This window comes from Xenopus tropicalis, chromosome 8 (assembly GCF_000004195.4).
Source record: "Xenopus tropicalis strain Nigerian chromosome 8, UCB_Xtro_10.0, whole genome shotgun sequence".
Taxonomy (NCBI): domain Eukaryota; kingdom Metazoa; phylum Chordata; class Amphibia; order Anura; family Pipidae; genus Xenopus; species Xenopus tropicalis.
The window spans coordinates 42,005,171-42,032,549 of NC_030684.2; the positions used below are offsets into that span (position 1 = coordinate 42,005,171).

Consider the following 27,379-nt stretch of genomic DNA (forward strand, 5'->3'; position numbering starts at 1 on the left):
GAGCCCTATGGGAGGCTTTCCTTGGGCCAGGTTGGAGCTGCAGAGTGCCATTGAGCCCTATGGGAGACTTTCCTTGGGCCAGGTTGGAGCTGCAGAGTGCCATTGAGCCCTATGGGAGGCTTTCCTTGGGCCGGGTTGGAGCTGCAGAGTGCCATTGAGTCCTATGGGAGACTTTCCTTGGGCCAGGTTGGAGCTGCAGAGTGCCATTGAGTCCTATGGGAGACTTTCCTTGGGCCAGGTTGGAGCTGCAGAGTGCCATTGAGCCCTATGGGAGACTTTCCTTGGGCCAGGTTGGAGCTGCAGAGTGCCATTGAGTCCTATGGGAGACTTTCCTTGGGCCAGGTTGGAGCTGCAGAGTGCCATTGAGCCCTATGGGAGACTTTCCTTGGGCCGGGTTGGAGCTGTAGAGTGCCATTGAGTCCTATGGGAGACTTTCCTTGGGCCAGGTTGGAGCTGTAGAGTGCCATTGAGCCCTATGGGAGGCTTCCAAAATCATGCACTGAAGGTTCAAAGTCAGAAAGGTTTTCCCGCTGTTAACGATCGTTCAGATACGAAAATTTCAGAACTTTTGGATCATAAGTACGAAATTTTCATATTCACACAAACAGAATTTTCGTGACATTTGCGATCATCAGAAATGATTGGATTTTGTGATTCGGATTCGTACCTCGTGAATCTGGACCAATGTGTAGGCTGAACTGTGGGTTCAAGCCAAGTGGGAATGCAGAGCTAAAGCACAACTCTGCCCATATCCTGGATATAGCATCATATTTTAATGCTTTCTTGCAAAGGCATCGTTTTGTAATGAAATCATTTTAACATTCTAGTGCCCTTTGCAATGCTTATGGGAGGTCTGCTTCATTGATGAGGGCAACAAAAAAAGCTCATTGTTTAAGTTTGCCCATGTAATTGGGGCAATTTGGGCTAATTCAGTTGTAAGGGCCCCAGGCCAACATTCAGATCATGAAGCAAGTACTCAGTATAGGTCTGAAACATTGCCACTTTGGTGAACTAATAAAACACATCAGATGTGCCTACAGTACTTTTGGTTTTTGAATTATTGATTTTTGACAGTTTGGGGCCCCTATACTAGGAGACACCCGCCCGACCCTTACGGGTATTTTTATACTGGTGGAAGCACTCCATCTTATGTCTTATGAAGCAAGAACTCAATGGCTCAATAAGATCATCACAAATTTTTCATGTGTATATGTGTAAAAGAGCTCCTAGCAAATATTGTTAATAGGGTAGATCACCTTTAAGTTAACTTTTAGTATGTTATAAAATGGTAAGTTCTATACAAATTTTCATTATTTATTTTCTATAGTTTTATTTGCCGCCTTCTTCTGACTCTTTCCAGCTTTCAAATGGGGGTCACTGACCATCACAGCCAAAAAAATATTGCTTTACCAGGCTACAATTTCATTGTTATTGTTTACGTTAACTTCATTTTCTTTTCAGGTCCTCTCCTACTCATATACCAGTCTTTCATTCAAACCACTCCCTGGTTGCCAAGGTAATATGGTCCCTAGCAACCAGATAACTTCTGAAACTCCAAACTGGAGAGCTGCTGAACAAAAAGTGAAATAATTAGGAAAACCACAAATAAAAAAATGATGACCAATAGCAAATTCTCTACATCATACTAAAAGTTAAATGAAAGGTTCCCTTTCCCTTTTTTTCTTTCACCAATATTGATCTGCCTTATTACTGACAAAACCAAGCCCATTCTTAGAAAATTTTGAAGGGCCACATGTTGGGCAGTTCTTATAAGGGCTGTCCAATATCAGGTTTTTTTTAAACTACATAAAATTAATTGGATTGGCATGCTGGGAGTTCTAGCCCTTGCTATCCCTGTTTCATGCTTTTTGCACAGTCTTTTTTTTATTATTTTTATTATTATTATTATTGTATTATTAATTATAGTTTGGCATGAAGTTTTTGTTAAACATAAGAGTTTCCTGTTCTTTTTTGGAACTTGTGTGGTTGTTTGCCTGTGAGATAGAATAAAAGACACTTAAATAGACAAGCGACATTAGTAAGGCACACACACACACTAAGCATTGTCTCCAGTCATCTGACTCCTCTGCGAAAACAAGAAGCAGACGGTTTAACAAGTGAGAAAGTGGTAACCCTCATTGTATCAGTCTGTATCAGCAGACGTACATCAATAAGAGAGGTCAGTGTGTTAACAGGGTCACTAGGCCTTAGGACTGATCACAGGCCTTTACCCTCTTTCCCGCCCCTCCTTGCTTTTCCCAGAAGGAGCACAGATTTGGGAATGTCACTGACCCCTTCATACACTTGGTGACTTGTGCTGCAGGGTCAGGGGCGAGAGTCAAGTCCTGCTATTATGTAACCAAACAATCACTTTATGACACTTTTAGCTCTGTTGCTAGAAGCACTTCAGGCTGTTTTTTTTTTTTAAGTTATATATGTTATTTATTTAGGGAGATCATGTGTCCAAAGGGATGTAAATTCAGAGTTAAAACATTACTTACTCTAGATTTTTTTTTGGAACTATAAGTGTTATTCAAAGCAGTATTAGTGTCTGATTTTTGAAACAATGTATTGGCCAATGGCAGACTAGTCATATTTCTTACACCAGCAGAAAAACAGCCTGTTAGTGAATACATAGGGTGGAAATGTATACTGTAGTGCAGTGATCCCCAACGGTGGCTCATGAGCAACATGTTGCTCACCAACCCCTCTGACGTTGCTCCCAGTGGCCTCAAAGCAGGTTTTCATTTTTGAATTTGTGACTTCAAGACAAGGTTTGGAGGCATAAATTATGTGCACTGTCAAAGCAGAGCCTCCTGTATCTTGTCAGTCATCATTGGGCTATAAAATAACTAATCACAGCCCTTATTGGTCATCCCCTAGGAAATTTTTTCTTGCTTGTGTTGCTCCCCAAAATTTTTGTTACATTTAAATGTTGCTAATGGGTAAAAAAAAGGTTGGGGATCCCTGCTGTTGCATTTTCTTGCTGGTATGCACTTGTGTGTTCCCTAAAAGGCCAGACCCATACCTGTCTGTGAACACACACAGTACGTGTAGAAGGCAGAAGATTGACTTTTCTCCATGGGGAAATGTCAGGTTTGTCATTGATCAAGGGATATAAAATGCCCTTAACCAGGGTCGGACTGAGGAGTGCGGGGCCCACCGGGGCTCCCACCCCAGGGACCCTGCAGGGTCCCCAGTTTGAAGGCAAAACTGAGACATGCTCAGAGTCTTGAAGGAATGGACAACCCTTCTCATTGGCCTGTTTGCTTAAGGTGAATTAGTGACCTCTTTACTGAGCATTGTATTTCCAGTTTATCTCTAGAAACACCACGTCTAACTGATAGCGATTCGCTTCTAAAACACAATGAGGTAAATAGATCATGTGACTGTGTGCCTTGTGTGGCTGTATCTCAGAAGGCAGGTCAGAGTGGAGCTTATTTAAAACACAGGTTATCATCAACATCTCTGTAATGCCACTCAGTGCTTTTAACTGAGCAGGTTACATCTGTGAGCGCAGTGCCATGTATAACGTCTTAACTCGGAATGCGTTTGTTCAATAGGCTGTCCATGAGTACTCTCTGTTGCTATTGTAGGTAAGCAGCAAGTAGTCCTACTGAGTCAGCTTGGAAAGGAAATAGGCAAAGATTCTGCAAAGAAGCATCAGTATTCAAGGACTGCAATAAACCTGCCCGGGTGTTTAACACCCTGACTCAGAAATGTTTATTTGTGTTGGTGACCCTGTGAAATAGCAATGTTAAACCTAAGTGATTAGTAGAGAATGACTGAAGAGACGTATAGATTGAAGTCTGTGCATTTGTTATGAGGGCTACGGTATCTGGTAATAATCAGGAATCCTATAAAAGTCTTTGGAAGAATCCTATAAAGATACCTCTTCTGGGTTTGGCCTATTTTTCCCAGACTCCCTTTGGGAATCATCAAGTCTCGGGGAATTTGTGGTATGTGAAAGAAAAGATGTCTGGATTCAGCTGGCTCGGCAGACCTGGGGCCTTTGTTTTCTCTGCTGGCCCTGAGTTAACCTTTAAAGGAAGGTTAATTTTAACAGGGAAAATAAGACAGAGTGAGAGTTGAATAGGGAGTGAGAGATGGGGAGTGGGAGGCAGAGAAATAGATGAGGGACTTTCTTTCGAGATCAACCTAGATGAAATGGAAAATAGATAGAACATAGGAGATATTGAACTGAGGAAATGCAGATGAGAAACAGAGAAGTTGCTCTGAGTGGTTGCTGAGAATATGTAAGTGGGTTTGTGATGGTAGATACAGTGACACCATTCAAAAATGGGTAATTTGGGGTATTTTGTTTGAGTGATTAAAAAATGTAGTGGCCAATATGCCTAAAATCACGTTGTGTGCCCTATGGTAGTGGTTGCTGGACATTCTTTTATTGGTTGATCAAGCTCCTCCCTTGAGATGATATCCTTGGTCAAGGTCCTCCATTAGCTCATAACAAGGTTACAGATTTAGTAAAATGTAGGTATATCAACCATTTAGCCATAGTTCCAAGAACATCTATGCCAGCATAAAACTATCTACCCCAAATCTCACCCTAACTGACCTTCCAGCTTGGCCTTTTAGGTGTATCTTGAAGAGCATATAAGGATTCTTTTTAAATCTCCCCTAAACTAAATATCAGTCTTGACCCCCCCCCCCCCATAACTGCCTTGCACCATATCCCACTGCCCCACGGGGTAGTAAAAAATAGTCCAAGATTCTCACTAAGGAATTGTTACCCACAGTGACTAATAACTTGCTTTTTGCCTTCAGTTTCAGAGGCATAAAATAGTCTTAATGATAGGTTGGTTTAAAAGAATATTTCATGCCTGACTCTTTAATTATAAAACCCTGTCATAAGGACTCATTTACTAATACAAAGCAGGCTGGCAAATAGAAGTTGACTGTGATTAATAAAACAAACAAACATGTTTTTTACCTACAATGTGGTGTTCTTCCCAGAATAAATAAAACAGTACTTTGTATTGGGATAGCAACTAGTGATTATAATCACTAACCTCAGACCCTGGGTCAGTGCCCCTGCAATCCTTTCTGCTGCCCTGGGCTGCTTGCATGTGCAGTAGAGCAACAATTTACCTTTTCATATCTTATTTTACTTTATTGTGCATATGCACATCCTAGAGCAACTTCAAGGGATCCCTGGACCCCCAGACTGGCAAATGCCAGAGGGACTGCTGTAAAATGCCATAGGCAATCACTATTTATTGGGCTAGTGGGGGCTGTTTGGGCCTCTGAGTACTTCCAATGCCAGGGCCTATTATGAATCTCAGTCCAGACCTGGGGCCATTTTTTCAGCTCTGCATGGTACGTGGTATATAATTTGGTGCAGGAAAGTATAACTGGTTTGGAGGAAATGTTTGCAATCACAAGTGGTTAATGAGTAACACATTAATGGCAGTTATACATACCAGGATCTGCTGTTTAAAAAGAAATGACATAGATTTTCTTATCATACGTGATAGGTGTCTTCTGTTTTTTTGGGACTGTGTTTGCACTGCTGTGGGCTGTATAGATTGGAATATAATAGAATCCTAAGTCTGTATGTTTTATGGGCCCCTGGTTCATTTCCAGGAAGCACTTTGGATAACCAGTAATTTGTTAAATATTAACTCCTAAAATGCCAGAGGAATGTGTGTTCAATTGCTGACACGTTTACTGGAACTTACTGTATAAAGGCAGGTTTTACACTAGAAACTAGATTTAAAGTGTCACCAACACCTCTAAATAAATGTCCAGAGTGTTTCCAAAGAGTCAGGGGCAGAATTTTCCCTGTGGTCTTTGCTTAGTTCTGACAGATATAAAACATTAGCCGTTTCTCGTGCCTGTCATATCTAAATATAGCTGGCAGGTAGTTCACAAGTGGAAGTCCCGCTGTGTGTCACTCCGGAGAATACAAATGAATGGCTGCTGCCATGCAGAATTGTCAGATCTTAGGTGAACAAACGGTGACTGTAAAAATAAACGGTATAGAGTTTGTTTCTGTAAGTCTAGGATCAATCCAGTGAAAGCCTACTCACTTGCTGTTTTATTAGGCTTAAACCCAAAAAGAGAGGTTTTCACCTTCCACCTTAACAGCATGGTGGGGGGTCCTAGAAGGGCAACAACTAACCGCAAAGGGGAATCCTAAAGCCTCTTACATTATACATATCAAGAGTAACTTTGGCAAAAAAATATAGGCCAGCATTATACCTTTGAGCTTTTTAGCCATTGTGTGCAGTAGGAAAAGCTCTATGACATACAGAAACATATAGCGGCTGCCATATTTTTTTATGGCTGGTAAAGAACTTCCTGACCCCTACCCTGTATATTTTAGGTAGATTTTTGTTGACTGAACTTTAAGCTGAGAAACACAGGAACACAGATAAGGAAGGATATCGTATTGTGAAAGGGCCACTTCCACATAGAGGCTTTTTATTACTCCTGGAAAGGTAAGGACTCTAAAGGGCTTTTGCCCCTTACCAGTAAAGGGAGCTGACTCACGTCTGAGAGCTATCGGGCAACATCTTGTATCAGGTGAGTATAGGTTAGACACAAACACAGCGCTAGACAGAGAGTTCTAACAACTCGTCTGCATGCAGTTCTTGACATTTCTGATATGACTGATATTAGCCGCAAACAACTGTGTTTAATCGACATGGTACTTTGAATTGGGCTGGCCTGATGAGAGCTGTATGAGGCAAAAAAAGAGCAAGTTGCATGGTGGGTAAAATGAAGGCCCGGACTGGCAATCTGTGTATTCTGGCAAATGCTAGAGGGGCTGCTGTAAGATGCAATGGACAGTCGCTATATATTGAGTCAAAACTAGCAGTATAAAAAGGAATGAACAAAGACTGCTTTCAATTGTAATTGCATTTACAGATGACAATGCAAGTAATTCATACTGGAAATTCAAGTAGAATGACATTATCTTTAATTTAGACATTAGAGTATGATATGTAAAACTGGAAGCAACCCCACGATTATCAAATGTCCTACTTATAGGCTACTTCTGTTCTACCTGGAACTTGTCAAATCTTTGTATTGAGGATTTTGGTGTACGCTTTTATACATTTCATTGGCAGGAGATATAGATGCAAATAACATACAGTGGGTGACTGGCCAATTACAGCAATTGGACAGGTAAAAGGGGGTTTAAATCAGGACAACTTAAAATTGTGAGTGGGTTGACTGATAGGCACAATTCTGCATATATTTGTGCACCTAGTGCCCGTGCCTACTGATGATGAAAGTGATTTGAAATATCTGATTATATCTTTTGTCAATAAATTGTTGAAAGAAATAATGTGTCAGGCAAACCAGCTTACCTATGCTTGCTCACAAGCAAGTATCTAGACTTCTGCAATGTCAGGTCTGCATGGCTTTTTTTCAGTATACCTGGTTCTCATTTTCTTTTTTTCTGTTTTTCAAAAATTTTGTTTTTAAAGTTTTTTCCCCTCATTATATAACCTCTGTAAGCTTAATACTAAGCTGTTAGTATTAAATACATTAGTTGATACAGTAGCTGCTGATGCTAGTCAGATAATGTATCAGTTGTAACAGTTGTTTTTTTACAGACTTACCAACTTGTGTTTCAAATTGTAACCATTAACAAAGGCAACATTACGGTTTACTGATCATTGACTGGGAAATAATGGAAAAACCATTTTTAACAAAAAATAAATAAAAACAATATATGTTTTGTAAAATAAACAGTCTCATTAATGTTTTAAGAGGGACACAACTTGTGGCAGACATACTAGGGGTCATTTACTACATGTAGGGTGCAAGGTGCAAAAAAATGGACTCAGTCCACCATGTCTTTTGCCATGGGCGTCCGCAGAAAATTTTCCAAGGGGGGGCAAGTAAGCTAGCATCATCCTGCAACAGATAAATATATATATATATTTTTTTTTTTTGCAGGATGATACTAGGGGAGGCTAAATATGGCCCATACACAGACTGACCTACAGCTAATGTGACACTTAGTGGATTCACTGCTGACGTAAAAAGTTAACCTCCCAACTACCTCTTGCCGTTCCCACTGACTCCCAGGGATACTGTACAAAAGTGCGGGTGGGGGTGCTTTTTTTTTTTACCCTAAAATGTTTAGTATTAGTAGTAAAAGTATTCATACGCGCACTTCTGTTAGGGGATCTGCAAACATTTGTGTTTGGGATCAGTTAGCTTAAAGGGGTAGTTCGCATTCGAATTCACTTTTATTTTTAATGGTTTTTCAGTTATTTAGCTTTTTGTTCAGCAGCTCTCCATTTGGTATTTCAGCAGCTATCTGGTTGCTAGGGTCTTATTTACCCTAGCAACCAGGTAGTGATTTAAACAAGAGATGGGAATATGAATAGTTAAGGGGCCTACTTGGAAAAATAAGTAATACAAAATTATAATAATAATAAAATTGTAGCCTCGCAGAGCAATATTTTTTGGCCCCCATTTGAAATCTGTATAGAGGCAGAAGAGAAAGGCAAATTATTCAAAAAAATTAATTAGGAAGACCAATTGCAAAGTTGCTAGGAATAGGCCATTTTATAACATACTAAAGGAAGTGAACCACCCCTTTAGATGTGTTTATGTTAGTTTTATAGCAAGAAAGGCAGTGGGTACTGACTCCCCATTATATACAGTGAGATGCAGTCCGTATTTACAAACCCAGCACATTATATGCCATGAGAAGCAGTGGGTATTAATGGCAGATATTCAGGCCCTGGCACTATAACACTGGCACTGATACACAACATTGGCCCCACTGTAACTTACTATAAATGAACAAAACAATGACAAAAAAAAAAAAAAAAATAGTAAGTGCAAAAAACAACAACACATATATAAACTCACAATGAGCTTTTTCAGAGGGAAAGAGTTAACTTACCCTCCATCTGTTAGGGTAGGGGATAGATTATAAATTAAACAATTTAATGTCAGCTAGTGATTCTTTAGAACTGTATAGTACCTGTGGGATGAAAACTGCAGCAAAAGTTGAGAGTTGGTTCTCAGGTAAAGTTACAGCTGCAGATTCATCTTTTCAGTCTTTATTTCTGTTTCCAGTTTGCAAAATCTCCCGATCCCTGTGTGCATCTGTGCTCTGATTGGTCAATTTTACTGTCTGTCAAGGAAGCTGTGCTCTGATTGGTGAATCCACAAGAAGAAAGATCCAATCGGAGCACAGCAAAAACGGGCTTGAGGGGAAAGTGCAGAAACGGAGTAAGGTTTTTGTTTTTTTTGCTACTTTTCCAGGGGGGGGCAAGTGCCCCCTCTTGCCCCCTTCTGTGGACGCCCATGTCTTTTGCCCTTAGTTTCCTGCCCTGCTCAAAGAAAAAATTGCTGCAGGTCTCTGCTCTCTCACCTTTGTTCCCCCCATGAATACATTGGAGCCTGTGTTCAGCAGCAGTGTATTCATGAGGCTTAGGTAGGGCAAGGCACATAGGTGTCCCCTGCGACTGAGATCACCAGTGCTGCACTTTGTGCCAGTTTTTTTTTTATCTGGAATAAGGTACAGACAGTGACACCTCAGATAAGTGCATTTTAAATGAACACTTTTGCACCTCTTTGTCCAGGGTGTCTGTAAATGACCCACACTGTACAAAAGTAACATGTCGGTCGTTACTAAATCTTTGATGGCATGAAAGTGAGCCAGGAAGTTCTGAATAATGGATGTAGGGGCAGGATGCACAATTTAATTCTTTCACTGACAGAGAGTGGTTCCTACAAAAAGGGAGTGTATACTCCTGTTGCACGCAACTCTTTCATATCACCATGTGTTTTGTCTTACGTGGCAAAATAATTCTTCTTCATAGGTCGTATTTGCATCTCACGTGGCAGCCTATTCTAGGAAAATCGCTTCCATAAACCTTTCCCTCTCAGACTCCTATGGGGGTGAATAGTTTTTCCTTCACTGGTTAACAAAGGGTTTCAGGCTGCAGGAGCCTTTTCATTGCATTACATTTTGAGAGATGACTTTTGGATGTTTTTGAAGTTACTTGAACAGGCACTCACTCCGCCACCCCAAGGAATCTAGTTGACTGACTTTTATTGTTTAACTCCCCTCACTGTCTGTCATCTTTGTGCCATATTCTGCAGGAAGTCAAGGAACTGTGAGAGAATCTCAGACTGGGAAAAGGGCAATTTTTGTGAGGACTTGTATGAGGTCCTTTAACTGTTCCCAGACTGATTATTAACTTCTTAACAGAGGAATCTTCTTGTGTAGTGCACTTGCTCATTATTTAATAAACCTACCGCTGAGAAGGTGTAGGCATAAATTGTAATGAATTGGCATAACTTCTCATCCCAGTGCTAAAGAGTCCCAGACCTAGGCAAAATGTACTGTTTATATTATCTGATTCACTTCAAAATATTGTTCTCTGTTATCAGCCATGTGAGGTACAGAGAGGATCACTGGCCTTTGACCTGTGCATCATAGCAAGGTGTAACAGGAAATGTTGTGGACCTTCTCAATCTGTTCCAGTAGTCATCAATATCTGGGACAGCAAAAAGTGGGTGTTGGGGGTGCAATCCCTTGGGGCCCACCAGACCCGAAATAAGTCATACCACGGGCAGCAAGGCAGAAGGAGATTTTTTTGGCACAGCTGGTCAGATCGCTGGTAAGTGATTCTGTGGGGTTCAGGGGGCCGGGTGCACATTCTGGCCTGCTCCTGGCTAGTTACACCACTGCCAGCAAATATCATTATATCCCAAACATCCCCAAACTGACTATCAAGCCAGACTTCCATGTGAAAGCTAGGCTGACAGCAAGGGGGTTGTACCTGGAAGCATTGCATCTGCCCGGGTGCAGGCACATGCAGTCGATACCCTCCAACAAATGTGAGACTTGGCATTCGTTGACGGACATCGGCTGAGTGTACCTGCAACTGGGCGGATTCAATGCTTCTGGGTACAGCACAACCAGAAGATTTTTTAAGCGTAGGGGTGGATTGTCAGCCTGTGCTTATCCGCAGGATGACAATCTGTCTTTTGTGCCTTTTGCCTTTAACATGGAAAAAAAACTCCAGTTAGAACAGATATTTGAGCAGTACCCATATTTGCCTTTATCATCCTTTCTTTCTATATACTTATATTAACTGATGTCATTGAGCCCACAGCCTGGGCAGTGTGATGAAACTGCAGAGCTGATCTTTATTCTGAGTCCAGCTCCGGACACAGACAGGCCGGTGACCTTATTCTTGTTATGTTAAGCTTGTGGTCTGTGCAAAGGTTAGAAGTAGATACTGCAACACAGACAGACTTCTGGACTAGAGAGTGGGTTAGAGGTTGGACAAGGGGCATTTTGCAATCTGTTGGGTGGGGGTGGATTCTGGAGATATTTTTCATTTTGGATTAATGAGAAATATACTATTTAAGACTCATAAGATGATGAATCCAACCATCATGGGAAATCTATCTGTATTGGATTGTTGGTTGATTGTAAATAGCTAGGGGTAGATGAGAATCCTGTACAAAGGCCAAGTCATATGGCCTTTGTGATGCAAGTACTATATTGAATAAAGCAATAAACTCACCTAAAGCATTGGCTGACAGCTGTCATTGCTGTTTCCCAGTACTAGTTCAGGTCTAACGAGGGTGCTAACTGCAAGGTCATCCCGGCCCACCAGGGTACCAGGAGAAATCCCAGCCCCACTGCCCCAGGTTCATCAGTATGTTGTTTACAACTGGGATGGTGGGCCCTTGAGATTGGGTTCTCTGGCAGGCCCTAGTTATTCCAGGCCCCCATTAACTTTTTGCAAGGAGTTTGTATGTTCTTCCTATGCTTGTGTGGGTTTCCTTCCACACTTTATAACATTCAGGCTGGTTAACTGGCTCCTGAAAAAAGTGATCAACGTGTGTATGTGAGGATGTGATAGGGGCATTAGACTGTAAGCTCCACTGTGGCAGCAACCAATGTAAAGCACTGCAGAAATTGTCAGGGCTATATTAAGATTAGTAATAATAGTACTCTAGCTTGCTATGCTAGTTAGTAAGAGGGGCCTCATTTGTCTTTGGTGTATAATTGTATATACTGTAGAACTATTGAGCCTTACTGTAAATTACCAGAGCATTAGAACTCCCAGGAGTTCCCAGAACCTATACAGAGAGGTCACAGAATTCCACGATGACGTCTGAAATATCATTTATTTTGTAGGGGGAGCATATCAATTCTATCATGCTTCTCGGAATACATCACTCTTTCACTATATGGTCTAGTTGCGATTACATTAGCCCTTATAGGAAATGGCTAATATCACATCTGCAGCACAGAACTCCTAAAATGATCTCTCTTCAATGTCAGAGCCAGTTCTAACAATAACATTGTACAGTAGAACTAATGAGAATAATATGAATACACGCATTATAAATAGACATGTTGCCCTTTATCTGCCCATCGCAAATGTTCTACAGCTATCAAAATATTTTTTCTTCTTTTATTAAAAGATGAATTAGCGATTTGTGACGTGCGCCGGTGACAGAGTTTAGGAGAATACAGTTGCAGAGGCACAAGCTGAGGTCTTGCAACAGAGGAATTACCCGTAAGGCATATTCACAGGCTTCCCGTGAATTCAGCACAACTTGCTCAGAGGAAATGGTTGCTTGTTTTTGTATTGCAGCATCATTGTTCCATTTAATTGGAGATTATCTATCTAGCGATAGCAGGATATCTAAATTCATTAAAGCCAGCTTTCTTTAATATTTCGTGTATTACGAATCATGATTGAACTTTGTAATTAGAAGTTGTATTGATGTCCCCTTTTGGCCAGCTGCAGCTAACAATAGAATAGAATATAGAACTGACTCTGTAGAACCAGTCAATGACCGCTGAATCGACTTTTCCTAAATTTAAGTAAAACCGATAATTTGCCTTGCATTGAAGTCTGTCTGTGTTTGCAAATAGAGTTGGAGAGTAGACTGTGACAAGACTAATAAAAAAGGCACAAGAAATAGGGACCAGAATTGAATAGAGGGCAAGGAGATTATATGGATCTGATGAAGAGGAAGCAACACAAAGAATTGAGGTTCATATGAGTAGTAGGGGTATATATATTGTAAACTTGGTTGCTGAGTAAGGACAAATTATTTCTTTAAGCTCTGGATGCTCTTTATGGATCATGATAATGCTTACCACTGTGTGTAGCCATTAATACATTCTAACTCATTCAGTCACCCATACTCTCCCTAATAATGTTTGTGTTCACATCCATCCCAACAGGGCCAGTACCAACTGCAAACCTGCAATTCTCCATCTTTTCTTCCCACTGACCCCTGCTGTTGAAAGTAGTCTACTGCTAGTTATGCCTCTTATATCAATAACCTGCCTAACTGCTAGTTGATCCAGAGGAAGGCAAAAAAAAAACCTTCTGAACCCTCTCCAATTTGCCTTAGAGGGGTAAAAAATTAATTCCTAACTCTAAGATGGCAAGTGGACCAGTCCCTGGATCAACTTGTTTGATTCAGTGTTCAGTTAGGCACATTACTAATTTGAGCATGTCCATTAGCCGTCATTATTTAAATGCCTGACCCACCTATCTGTGATGTTACCAGAGGGGGGGCATGGCAGGCACGGGTATATAAATAAGCAGGTGACTGCTGAAGGAATTGGGGAGAGCTAACTTTCATCCCATGACCTGCTAAAAATGTGCTTTGCTGGCCCAATACTACAGATTTAGGGTTGACCTAAAGTGCAGAACCTATAGGTATCCTGTGCAGAACACATTTTTGAGACCTGACCCAGACCTGCAGCCCACAACCTGCGACCCGAAAACGAAACCCGCATTTTTACTGGTTTTGACGTGCTACCCAACCTGCAACTGCCTTATCCACAACCAAGCGGTAGAAAGAAACATTTAAAAAATATTTAAAGGCATAAAATATAGATAATATAGGTTATATAATACAAGATAAGAAACATGGATAAAACTGCCAACCCGAACCATAGACCCACAACCCACCTGCATCTATGCCTGTATCTGAAAATCCTACCCGCAACCTACTGGGGGCACTCACTTTTCTTGTGGGTAACCTGCGAGTACCAGACCCACTGCAGGGCTCTACCACACCTTACTATCTTGGTTCATTATTAGGTCAATAATTCAACAATATCTAGAATGCCACCAGTCAAATATTCCTGCATAGGAACTTAGCAACCAGTCTTTGGTTTGGCCACTTTAATGCAGTGGCCCATTTCTTGAGCAAAGATTATATATATTTATATGCAATATAAATATTACATTTGTTACTTCTCTCCCTTAACACATTAAAACCTCTCCATTCTTTTAGCCCTGGCTTCGGGCAGTTTGCTTTAGCCTCAGATAACGTCATGTAGAATAATATGTAATGCAGTTAGGCATTTTTTACAGTAATGAGCATTGCATAACCCCAAATAATAATGAGATTGCATATCCAGTCTAATGAGGATTATCAGGGATAAATTGCTTTTGAGTGTTACTATTAATTCTTCTTGATGTTTGTGTGGCAGCTCCTGGAAGCTTTGCCAGGCTTTCTGTGATATGTGCCACTAATCTGCAACTCTCCACCCCATACACACACTCTCGCCTCCGCTGATCTTACAGAAGCACAAGGTTGAACCTGTTAATTTCATTAAGTGCCAGGGAAAGCCACTGCGTGATGAAATAATCATTTAATTCATGCTTATTAGGTTTTGTTTCATCTGGGTGTGACTTTTCTTGTTGACAATGCTGTCTTTGTTATTATATAAATCCCTTTAGTAATTAAAATGACATAGCCCTGCTTAACAGCCTGAAGATATTTCTGGGTTAACATTTACTGTAACAGTTGTTTCAGAGAACCAAACAAAAGGTTTACAAAGAAAGCTATGGGCCCCCCCATTTTCCTTCCTGACCTGCATTGCTGTATCAGAATAACAAGTCTGCTAACTACCAAGCAATACCAGGCCTGCTGACCCTCATGTGGACTTACAGCCCCCTTCCCATGCAGCCTTCTCCTCACTGAACATATAGCCAATTGCACAGCCATGCAGAACTACAGCCTATGTCTTCACTGTTTTGCTGTACTCTTCATGCCCCAGTTTCTTTGCAGTTTACAGCCAGGATTATTCAATGACCAGCAGTATATTGTGCAAGGCAACGTTGGTCCTAGCCATACAGCACACTCAACTTTAGTATTCCTTTTTAGCCCCTTGTGTTAAGTTCCCCATACACGGGCCGATGATAGCTGCTGATATCGGTCCTTTGGACCGATTCGGCAGCTAACTGGCCTGTGTATGGGCACTTCCGACGGGCCTGCCCAACCGATATCTGGCCTGAAATTGGCCAGATCTCGATCGGGCAGGTTAGAAAATCTAGTCGGATCAACAAGCCGATGCGGTCCCCAGACCGACTTTACCTATGCCCAAACGATCAAATTACCCTGGATTCTCCCGATATCGCCCACCTGGCGACATCGCCAAATGAGCGGATCTTATGGTGTATGGTGTTATGGTGTATACCTTAATGCTGAACATCCTTGACTTTGCTCCCCTGCACAAATCAACCCTTATGTTTTATACTGCGCAGCCCCCAGTGCCAGTAGGGAACACTGTGTATTGCTCATGCTACTATCTTACAGTTCACTGTAAAATAAGAGACACAAAACACACGTATGTTACATTGCACAGCCCAACAAGTGCCCCTACAGTACATGGCACATCCCCCCGCCCAACTTGCCCTTGAGTCACATGTCCAAGTTTGCCAGTATTTATGCAGCATACTTATACTGCAATCTCTGTGGGACAGGGACATCCTCTCTCCTTTGACTCTTAATACGTGTCATATAGCCTTAAATACTGTCTGTTTATTTTTTATTTTATTGCTGTATTTGCACTATAACTATTCTGTGACAATGCAAAGAGTGGCTTATACAGTATTGCTGTGCAGGGCCGGATTTGTGGCGCGGCCACAAAAGCCTGGGCCTAGGGTGGCAGAAATTTAGGTGTGGCATGCCACCCAGCCGCCTCTGGAATTTTGCTCGCAGGCGACCTCGGGTGCCCTGTTCTGAAATCCGGCCCTGTTGTTGTGTGAATAAAGATATTCATACGTACAGCAAAGCCCTCCTATTTATTTAATGTGTCAGTGTGTAACTACCTGCCTGCATGGTCCTTTCTTCACTACATGCCAGTATGCACATTTAACATGCACAGGACAGGCCTTAATTGGCTTGCAGAGCAGGCTGTTTAATTTTAGAACCACAACACAGTTGTAGAGTTTGCTGTCAGATTAGAAAGTGATACTTACACCAACAAAAATACTTCAAAATATGAATGTACATGAAAAGTTCCCTATAGATCACATTGATTGTTTTTCACTTAAAGCCTGTTTTTGTAAGTAATTGTTGCTTGAAGTTCCTAAACCTGACAGTTTTGCCAACCTGACTGTCCCTTCTCAGCTATAGCTTCTTATGCCAACTGACTCCTGCTGCAGCCCCCTCATAGAGGAACATGGGGGATCAGATAGGAAATGTAAAGGCATCAAGCAAAACGTTTAAGGCACCTTTATAAAGTGCATGCAAAGACAATTTTACATTAGATTTAAGAAAAAGGTTCAATTTCTGTTACCTTTTACCAGGTATATTATGGGGTTTTGTGATATCATTCTAATATTTTTTATAAATGAGGTGATAGATCAGAAAATAAAAAGACTTAACTTTCCTCCTGACAATTAGGAAGGCAATAGGAACACATGGCTTTGTTTGTCCAATTGACATGTCAGCTGCTGTGTATCATAATGCGTTCCCCAGGGCTTGCGGGTAGTGTACTGTACCCCCCCGCCAGTATGCACAGCTCAATACTAAGTACCTTTCAACTTTAGTGGAACCTTTAGTGGAACATAGAATTGTGCCACTTGTTCACATACATATACAACATATATCCATTGGTGAGTAAGTACACTTAACATTTATTGCTGTTCTAAAAGAAGTATTAAAGGGATAATCTAAAGAAGTATTAAAGGGATAATGACACTATAAATCTTAAATAAATAAGGGACTTAATGACCCCAGAGCTAATAAACACATTAAAGATTAAACATAATAAAATAGCAATCTTTATTCGCCAATACAGCCAGCAAGTGTTAAAAAGCCCTAACCCATAAAACAATTAACAAACGCCATTCATGAAAGGGCCCCTCCCTCCCCCCTAAACACACCTATAAGCAGGATTGTTAGAAACACCAGTATATAGTAACACTGGATCAAAGATGCGATCCAACTCTAAAGGTCCCCATACACGGGCTGATTCTAGCTGCCGATATTGGTCCCTTAGACCGATTCGGCAGCTAATCGGCCTGTGTATGGGCACTACCAACGGGCCTGCCCGACCGATATCTGGTCTGAAATCGGGAAGATCTTGATCGGGCAGGTTAAAAAATCTAGTCTGATCGGGGACCGCATCGGGGACCGCATCAGCTTGTTGATGCGGTCCCCAAACCGACTTTTCCTATACCCATCATTATAATTCGATTGGATTAACCTGGATTATCGCCCACTCCTGATATTGTAGGTGGGGATATCGGAAGAAGTTCCCGGATCGGCCCGTGTATAGGGACCTTAACTCACAACCTTGGCCACAGATTGTATTAGAGTTATAAAGATATAAGGACACAGTATGCCGGGAATAGTATACTGGAGTACCAGATGTCAGGTCGCCGAATAGTATTCTACAAGGGAGCTTGAAAAGGGCGGACTTCCTAAAGTGCTCCTTGGTGTGTCAGGCTAGGAATAAGGGTTGTTGAAACCCTAAAAATAGAGCAAACTGAATCCCCAGGATATTATGTCTTTTACTTGATCTTGAGGGGATCAAAACGAAGATCAGATTTTATGGCTCAGGAATCCCTAAATTAATTTTTACATTGTAGAGGTTCATTTTCCCCTTTAAATTAATTTGTAGGAATGACTTCTAGAGAATTCTGCAAAGTTAAAGCAAACAATAATGGTAAAGAATAAAAAAAATCAAAAAGGGAGATAGAACTTCAGAGCCAAGAATTCCAGGAATGGAAAGGAAACATTACAAAACAGGATGTATAGTGGTGGCTTCCAGCTATATTGTCATTTTAAAATAATGAAATACTCAAGCAAAGGAAAAAAAAAACTTTCGAAATTGCCAAGGACGCTTAAACGATTAAGCCATTCTGATACACCATTGATGGTGTCCCATCTCACTGAAATAGTTGTTTTTTGGGGGGGTACAATTAACTTCATGTCACTGTAGTGATGATGATGTACCCCTGCCTTTTCATAAAAAGAGAAGATACTACGGACAGGGGTAGATTTATCAAAATGTGAGTTTAGAGCTAAATACATGAAAACTCGCCAACGTTCTATTTATTACTATGGGATTTTAATAAGAGTATTTATCAATGATGAACTCTTTCACCCATTGATAAATACACTTCTAAAAATCCCATAGGAATAAATAGAACATGAAAGAGTTTTTATGTATTAAGCTCTAAACTCATGTTTTGATAAATCTGCCCCTTTAGGGCCATGACAGACGGGAAGATTAGTTGCCCGCGACAAATCTCCCTTGTCACCGGCGCCTAATCTCCCCGAAATGCCATCCCACTGGCGAAAATGTAAATTGCCGGTGGGATGACATACGTTTCCTCTCAAGGCAACTTGCCCGAAATCACGGTTCTGCGTATGCCATCCCACCGGCATTTCGGGAGATTAGTCGCCCGCGACAAGGGAGATTTGTCGCGGGCGACTAATCTCCCTGTCTGCCACAGCCCTTAGGTGGTCATACACATTCAGATTTTAGTCTTCTTCCGACAGATGTTCAGATATCAGTCGTATATTTAAATGCAACAATCTAAAACTAACATTCAGACTGAAATTGTTGGCAGACACCAATCATACGAAAGTGACTTCCATTGTAGGTCCCCCAAGGATACCGTCTAATGCACAATACATGCACAGATTTTTTCGTTAACCTAACCTGGCTGATTGATTAAACAACCGATCACTAAGGTACGAAAATTAGGTTTATCAAGGATTATTAGTATGTGTATGGCCAGCCAGCTTTAGGGTCAGTGGCCCTGGCAACCAAAAATGAAGGTGGCCACATATTGACTGACTTGGAAGGTATCAGGATGAACTTAAAGATATTGGGGCCAAACAGAGTGAAAACAGAGCTTGCCCCAGTTAAGTGGTAAATTTAACACAGTAAATTAATATTTTAGCTCTCTATTATCTTGTATGGCATTTTTAAGGTGACATTTACGACAGGGTGAAAATATATATTGAACTCTGTTCTTTTAAAAAGCCTAGAAGAGAGCTGGAGCGTGCATTCTCTTTCTGATGAAGGTATTTATCTGGCTTACCTGTTAATCAAGAACACACCAGCAGCTGCTGAGTGCCTGAGGATTCTGGGATTTGTAGTTCACAACATGTAGAGGGCTTGGAGCTATTCATGCCTAACAGAATGTTGGAGTGGTTTGTGATTGGTTTCATGGTAAAAGCTTATAGCGCCTACAATTGATATTTTGTTTCCACCTTAAAGGGGAAGTTCACCATAAAATTACTTTTTGATACAATGTACACAGTAATATTGTGAGACAACTTCCAGCTGGTCTTAATTGTTTATTTTTGGTGGGTTTTGAAGAATGTATTTGTTTTTCAGCAGCTCTTTCAACTGAAAAGTTCCTAAGAATAGAATATTTTGAATACTTAATGCAGAACCATCTGTAAGCCATTTAGCAACTCTCATCATCTTTATGTATCTTGTCTTAATTTCTTAGCAGTTTATGGCTAAGCCTAGCACAAAGCCTGCCAAGTGCACCTATTGGCAGAACTTTAATTACATTTAGGAATGGCTGTGTTTTGGTATGCTACAGGTAAACCTGCTCCTCTATTAATATTCCTGCATTTTCTTGTGGGGAATGATCCCATTCAGTAATCAGTAAGAGGCAGTGGAAAGTAGCTTGTATGTAGTCGGACTTGTTGAAACTCATGGCTTTGTAAATGTAACTAAATATCCATGTGCAAGTAGTTACAGTTTTATGACAGTGCAAAACTCTTAATAAGTATGCTGTCCATAGACATTCCGCCTGCCAAGTCTAACCGTCCCCGGGGAGGACTTATAAAAAGATGATACCCTGCAGTATATGTTTTTTCCATAGGCGTCCTATATCAAAGGAGAGTGGTGGGCATCTCCTCATTCCTGTGTGACGTCCAGCTTTGCGCATAACAGAGATATTTGCCTTGAGAGGCCTCTGGAGCTAGAAAAATGACAGCTCTGTTGTACGTGGTCCCTCCATTACTGTCAGGCAGCTGTGGTGTCGCTCCTACTGGAGTTAACCTCTAGAAGTCATTATTGCCATAGCCCTGTGTATGTTGAAGAACTTTTGTTATTGATATTGTATTTTGCTTGCGCGTTTACTTTGTACTTGTGAATATGAAACAATACAAACTGCAGCTAAAACTGCCTGCAGCCACAGTCACCAATGCATGGCAAGGATAATATATCTTGAGGGCAGCACGGGTTACTATCATCTGGGGAATGCTGACCAATTTGTATATAGCAGTTAGCGGTTCCTATAAACAGCAGCAGTCCTAGCTCACTCTGTGCATATCATTTATCAGCCGGGCTGTTTATGCTACACGTATGTTTTTTTGGGGCCTTAAAACCTCAGTTTATCTGTTATTAAAATTAAAAAGTTCTTTGGGTTTATTGAATGAGGGATCTCTAATGTGAGCCTCCTGTGCTGTATCTACAGTAAAGCACTCTCATGTAACCTGTACAGTGATGAACCTCTCACTTCATTTTCATTTGACTTCTTAATGGGACAGTGACCAGTCGCAACCCTGTGTGTCTATGGCTAAAACTAGACAGTTGCTCTTCTGTTTATCCCTAAAATACACAATGACTTGCACAGTCTGTTTTGCTTTTGGATTTGTTTGATGGCTATGTTAGGCTGAAAAGTAGTTTGAGGCAAGTCTGAGCTGAAATCTAGTAGCCTAATAAAAAAAAAATGAGATTAAAATCTTTGAGTTGTCTCTCAGTTGCAGCAGCAACATACATAGGTTATGAGTAGTTACCCTATCCCGCCCTTAGGATACCAGCACCCAACCCACATTTCCTGTGATGCAGACTCACAGATGACATTAGAGAGGATAAACTGTTCCACCACTGTCATCACCAAGGGAAGAAGGATCCGCCACCTGCCCAAATCTACCTTTGGGGCAGGCTGTGTGTGTAGTCACTACTCATACATACAACAGTTTTATTGTTACCTATCAGGGCAATTTGCATTTTACATGTTATGTTTCTGTGTGGCTTGCATCATAGAAAAACAATAAAAACTGTTATCTAGTTATCCAATTAGCTCATGGCATAGCAAACATGTGAAGGTGGAGATATATTGGCAATAGCTGCTTAGACAGCTGTTTAAAAACAAGTCTATGAACACACATTTTTAACACAGTTGTTAACACCAATATAATTGCATCAATAAGTTGGTTGGACAGATTTGTCTGACAATTTATCACCAAAGCATACACATTTTCACTAAAGCTTTCGTGAATTTGACATCCATTTAGCAACATTTTTATGCCAAAAAATCTTTCTTACTCCAGTTTTTGTTCCCTGCCCTTCATATGTACCCTTTCCAATGAATTAGACTCATCTGACTAATTAAAATCTGGCTGTAAGAGAAAATAGTGACGTCTTTCATTGGAATGTATTGACCTATGGCAGAGAAAGGGTTACGGCTTCTAAATGTCAGTGACAAACTCCATACTGTCTACCTATGAAAGAGGGGGGAAAAAAAGCATAGCACTGATACACATTGAAATATTCCAGGAATTTCTTTACAAACGCACTTTGTGGCTGCCATATTTAACAAGCCCCCAGAAAATCGGCCTATACTTTCGCGGAATTGGAAACAGCTGCAGCAAAGGGTGGCTCGAGAGTGAAATTTGTGAGGTTAAAGTAAAAAAAAACAAAAAAAAGAAAAGGGGGGAAATAAAACCAGACAATTTTACTGAGTTCTTTGAACTTGGGGAGGGGGGTATGCGTTTGGATTTTTAATTTTTACAAATATATAACTGGTTTCCCAGACTACTTTTAATTAGTATGTGTTAAAGAGGGAGGCTGCGGGTAACAAGGCATTTTTCCTTTTTTCCCCACTTTCTACTCTCAGCTCTTTGGCTCTGACACAGCAAGACATATTCTAAGGCTCTTTGATGAGCTGCAGGCTGACTTGGCAGGCAGTGGGTTAAATGCAGCCTCCAGAAATACTCTCCCTTTTCCTCCCACCCCATGGGCTGTCCCACTCCTGCCAGGGTTGTGGATGGAACATTTAGTTAGTGAGGTCAGCAGGGCCAGATGCTGCTATTAGCAGAACCCTATGTGTAGGAGAATTGCCGCTGCCTTTCCCTGAATGTGCTGCCTCTGTCTAACCCAGGATACCACTGGCTTCCCGAACTGGGGACAAACCCATGCCCACCAATGAACAGGATCAGGACTAAGAGGATCAAGTATGGTAAGAACCCCCATTCGGGCAGAGGGGTGATGGATCTCTTACTGCAGAATGTTGCCTGTCAGGAGCAGATGTTCTACTTTCAAGCAAAGTTTATTCCTAGAGAGTACAAGGGAGTGTGCCTTGTCATGCAACATGGAAACTTTTAGCTCATTTACTAAAGTAAAGGCACATGATTGGACACATCCCAACCCACTATGCTACCGACTCCATATCTGAAATAGATATTAATTAAGATTTTAATATTTTATGCTGCTGAAAATTTTCATTTTGAACATCTAATAGTTTTTCTAGCAACTGCTTCATGTGCATGTGTTGGGCGAATTTTGGGTTTTGGGTTGGCAGTGTATATATGACTGTAAGCTCTTGGGGCAGTCCTTTCCTGAGTATGACTTATTACTGATGCTTGTCTTGTCTGGTCTTATTAACCTGATAGCATTTCAAGGAGGATCCTGGGATTTGTAGTTCTGTTGTAAAAAGGACACACTTGTACTTAAATTCCCTGTTACTTCTGCTTTAGTCTGTGTATGCTTTCATTATACCCCTATCTATCTATCTATCTATCTATCTATCTATCTATCTATCTATCTATCATCTATCTATCTATCTATATATCTATGTAGATATCTAGCTATATATATTTATATAATGTAAAATATACACACACCCATATGGTGATATGTTTGGTGATAAAACCGAGCTGCATTTTTGGACTTGAAAATTAGATAAAGTAAAATTTCTGCTGTCACATGAATGTTTTATGTAAAGTTACATGAGTTTTCCCACCCAGGTCAGTTTACTTTCCTTGTAGAAAGGAAACTGAATTGGTGGGGCTTTATGGTATTTCTTTTTTTCTAGTTAAATCCTGGTTCCTCCAGTTGTGCTCAGTTATTCTTTAGCTATTTTAGGAACACATCCTCCTTGAAATTTTGGAAATGGTGAGCATTGTGCGGAGCAGCCTCCCCTATGAAACGGACCGTAGAGCAGGAAGGCTTGGTACAAAGTCACATTGTAAAACTGTAACATTAAGAGCAAAAAGGGAGTTAAGATCCCGACTGAGCTTTAACCCCTTGCTGCATCAGAGGCTGTAGCAAGGGAGCTGACAAAGGGAGCCCTTTATAGACATTCGTGTAGATAGCTGTTAACCATGTGCTTAATGGGTTGGAATATTGGCAGCAGGGCATTTATTTTAGCAGCCAGCAGCTCTCATTGTTTCCAGAATAAGCCGGCATTCATAGAGTTATGCTATAGCAGGAAATACTTGTGTAGGAACGCCATGGCTGCCAGCATTTACCATTTTCCCTGTAGGGAGCTTCCCATCGCCCCCCTCTCTCTCCCTCTCACACTCCCAAACTGTAGGAGCGTGGGGAGCTCAGGAAGGTGATTTTACAGAACCATGGATAGAGTTAAGCAAGAGAATGGCAGGCTGATATAATCCTATATAATCACCTGGTAGGGCATAACTAGCCAAGATTGATAGTTACTATTTGCATGTTGGGGAGCATGCTAGCTTCTTAGCACAGTGTGTGGAATCCCACTTTTTATTTTCCCTCTGTGCTGTCACTGTCTGCCTGGTTTGTAATTGAGTGCAGGGGTCTGGAGATTGTCTGGCTGCTCCAGGGTCACTGGGGAAAGAATAGTGGGAGAAATGTGCAGGACAGGTTTGAGGCAGATGTGCTAGTGTGCTTGGTTTGGGGGGAGTAGCAGGATGTTGCTTGTGTCCAGGGGGGATTGCTATCATGTAGCCTCTCAGCTGTTACTAAACTGCAACCTCTACTCTTCTGGTTATTTAGGAAGAACAGAGGCCACTGTTAGGGCATGGACACTCAGGTTTCTGTTCCTACAGCCATGGTGTGGTATATGTTAGCTTGAGCTGAATACAAGGCAAGCTCAGAGATGATACTGCTGACTGCATATAGTGGCAGCATAGCCTCAGTGCCTGTGTCAGGGAGGAAAGAGCCCATGCTGAGTTGCTGGCTGCCTGCAGCAGGCTCAGACTACTGTGTTGAGACTACATGTCCTTATGTTACAGCCATAAAAAAAAGCATGCACCCTTATACTTAAAGCTGCTGACTTAGCCCTTTCAGGACTTCTGATGGCTTATCTGACTGATATATGGTTAGAAAATCCCGTTGTACATAGATTTTATCAAAACAGATCTTCATATGATCCAGCTGTTGGCCCAAGGGCCAAACCATTAGATCAGCCTGATAAGCCCCAGTGCGTGCACAGAACAGCTTTATACACCACAGCCACATAAACATAAGCCTGTATGTCCAAATCACATTTGTTTTTGCATATTTGAGGTTCCCCACTTTTGGATGCACTTTATATATTAAAGAGATACTGACACCAGAAATGAAACCTTTTTTTTTTATTTCTAACATAACATTGTCTTTGCATGTTATTTATAATTTTGCCTTAAAAGTATTTGCCCAATGCTTTTACATTACTTATGCAATCTCCAATGTTCCTCTATGAGGGGGCTGCCATATTTGTGCAGTAGGAGTCCATTAGCATTAGAAGCTATAACTGACAGACTGAGAAGAAACAGTCAGGTTGGCAAAACAGTCAGGTTTAGGAAATTCAAGTAACAATTAATTACAAAAACAGCCCTATCAGCGAAAACTGATCAATGTGACCTAAAGGGAACTGTTGATGTACATTCATATTTTGAATAGTAGTTTTTTAGTGTCAGTATCACTTTAAGCTTTCCTTGTTCCTTTGGGCACCCATTATCTTTTCAATATATTTTGAACTACTTGTAACATACCCAGCATCCATTGGAACCAAGAAAGCTTTCAAATGAGTTGCTCTGGATTGGGATAGGCTCCAAAATAGCATAGATGCAGTAACAACAGAAACCAGCAAGCACCTTTCATCTTTCTATTGTGCCAAGAATAATGAAATCAAAGGCCTGCTTGCTATAGGCTGCTGCACTGGGTCAGGATTGCACTTACCTTTCATACTTGGTGATTATGTCAGTGAAAAGTACACAGGCATGGAAGGGGTACAGGAGAATGGGGAAATGATAACCTCATAGATGTAGACTGTGGGACTGATTTAAATAAGCATAGCTTTGTTATGAAAGGTAGGTCAAAAAGCTCTGGAAGGGGGTAAGTGGGATTAAAAACACCCTGTTATACCAGAGACAAATTGTGTATGTATATGTATATATATATATATATGTATGTATATAATATTATGTAATTCTAGCAGAGAGCTGTAATTCTAAACTCTCAATGCTTAATTAAAACATTGTGCTGTTAAGCATTGCTAATTAGCCTGTGTGGGCCTGTCTCATGTAAAAGCTTTGGCATTTCCCTAACTACCCCATGCGGCATCCCATAATGCTTTAGGCCAACCCTGGATTGCAGCGTCTTACCAGGCTATGGAGGTGCCACATATCTTTCTATAATGCAGTCCCAGACACTAAGACCTCTGTTAGCTGCTTCTTTGCAGGGTAACCTATTTCAACATTCCTAAACTGAAAGATTTCTCTCAATATTTTCTCGGCACAGAGGGACATAAGTGGCCTCCGTGTCCCACCCAAATTCTCCCTCTCAGGAATGCCCCCAGTGACATACTCTGGAGCAGAGGCGGCAGTGTGTTTGGAAAGAGTAGAAAGGACCCTATATGTATTCAGTGTGTGGGATCATATCCCACCCAAGGCTGCGTCTGTGCCCCCTGGGAGGTGAACAGGGAGTGTCTGTGGCAGCCTGGGAATAAAGAGGTGATTGTCAGGCAATCACACCCCAACATCACTGGCTTATTCTGGGAATTAACTCCCACAATCCCGGAGGGCTTTGGAAACCTTCTGAAGCTTAAAGGGTAAACTATTTCTTACAGTAACTTCAGAATCTTGGTACAAGGTCTGTGTGCGAGTGCCTGGCTACTTTAATAAGGAGGAGTACAGGTGAGTTTAGTGATGGCTGAAAGTATTCTGACTTCGATATAGAGATGTTTTATCTGCAAAGTAGATTAGTATAGGTACAAAAAAAATCTGGTTATATTATTATATTATATATATTTTTTACACCCTACCCCATGCTTAGTGCTCATAGACATAGGTCCATAATAAACACTCAGGTGAATAGGCACTGTCATTGTTTGGGGTGTACTGGGATTGGTATTTGGGCATCCCCTTGGATGTACCCTAACTTGTTCAGTATTTAGGGGAGCACCAGTGGGTGCCCTGAATATACCACCTTCAGTTTTGTTCCCCTAGTGCTTTAGCAGCAGATTTTAAGGATGATCCCTGGTGGGTGCAAGAGTTGAGCAGAAGCCATTGAATTATGACGTCTGTAAGGTGAGATGAGGTTACAGTCTGGTGGCTGTCATGTCTGTACGACACCCTTTTTCATGTAACTTATTTAATCTATTGGTGAAGGTGCTAGAGAATCACAATGGCTTGTACAGAAGCAGTATGTTGCTATGTAAGAGGACAAATAGATCTATATTTCTTTATTGTTTGTGATAATATATGGCTCAGTATGTCTTGTACAGAAGCAGTAGGTTGCTATGAAAGAGGGCTAATGTGATCTTCTATTTTTCTTTATTGTTAGTGATAAATATGCTTATTTACAACACATGGGGCAAGGTGCAAAGTGCAAAAAATAGGCAAATCAATGTAACATTATTTACACATTGGTCTGTACTGCATGCACAATGGGCAGTGTGTGCTCTGGAATGTCCCTGGTGTACACGTCACACAGAACACGCAAGATTGGGTGCAGTATTGGATATGGAATGCCTGCTCATGGCATATGGTAGTTGTAGGGTTCCTTTGTACCTATGTGAGAGGCTCCTCTGTGCACCTTGGCAAAATCTAGCACAAGGTTTATAGCACAGACTTAAGCAGCCTCCTATTGCACCCCCCC

At 41.2% G+C, this 27,379-nt stretch overlaps 1 protein-coding gene across 3 annotated transcripts in view; it reads left to right on the forward strand.

Annotated features, from left to right (window-relative positions):
* The window catches only part of stard8 (StAR related lipid transfer domain containing 8), an 81,607-nt gene that overhangs the window by 31,353 nt on the left and 22,875 nt on the right, over positions 1-27,379 (forward strand). Inside the window, exon 1 of one of the 3 annotated variants that reach the window (XM_002938917.5) lies at positions 22,318-22,502. The exons of the other annotated variants lie outside the window; for them this stretch is intronic. Coding sequence (XP_002938963.2) covers positions 22,469-22,502 — 34 coding nt within the window. The 5' untranslated portion in view covers positions 22,318-22,468. Of the gene's footprint in view, positions 1-22,317; positions 22,503-27,379 lie in introns of those variants that run through there. 3 annotated transcript variants of the gene reach the window in all.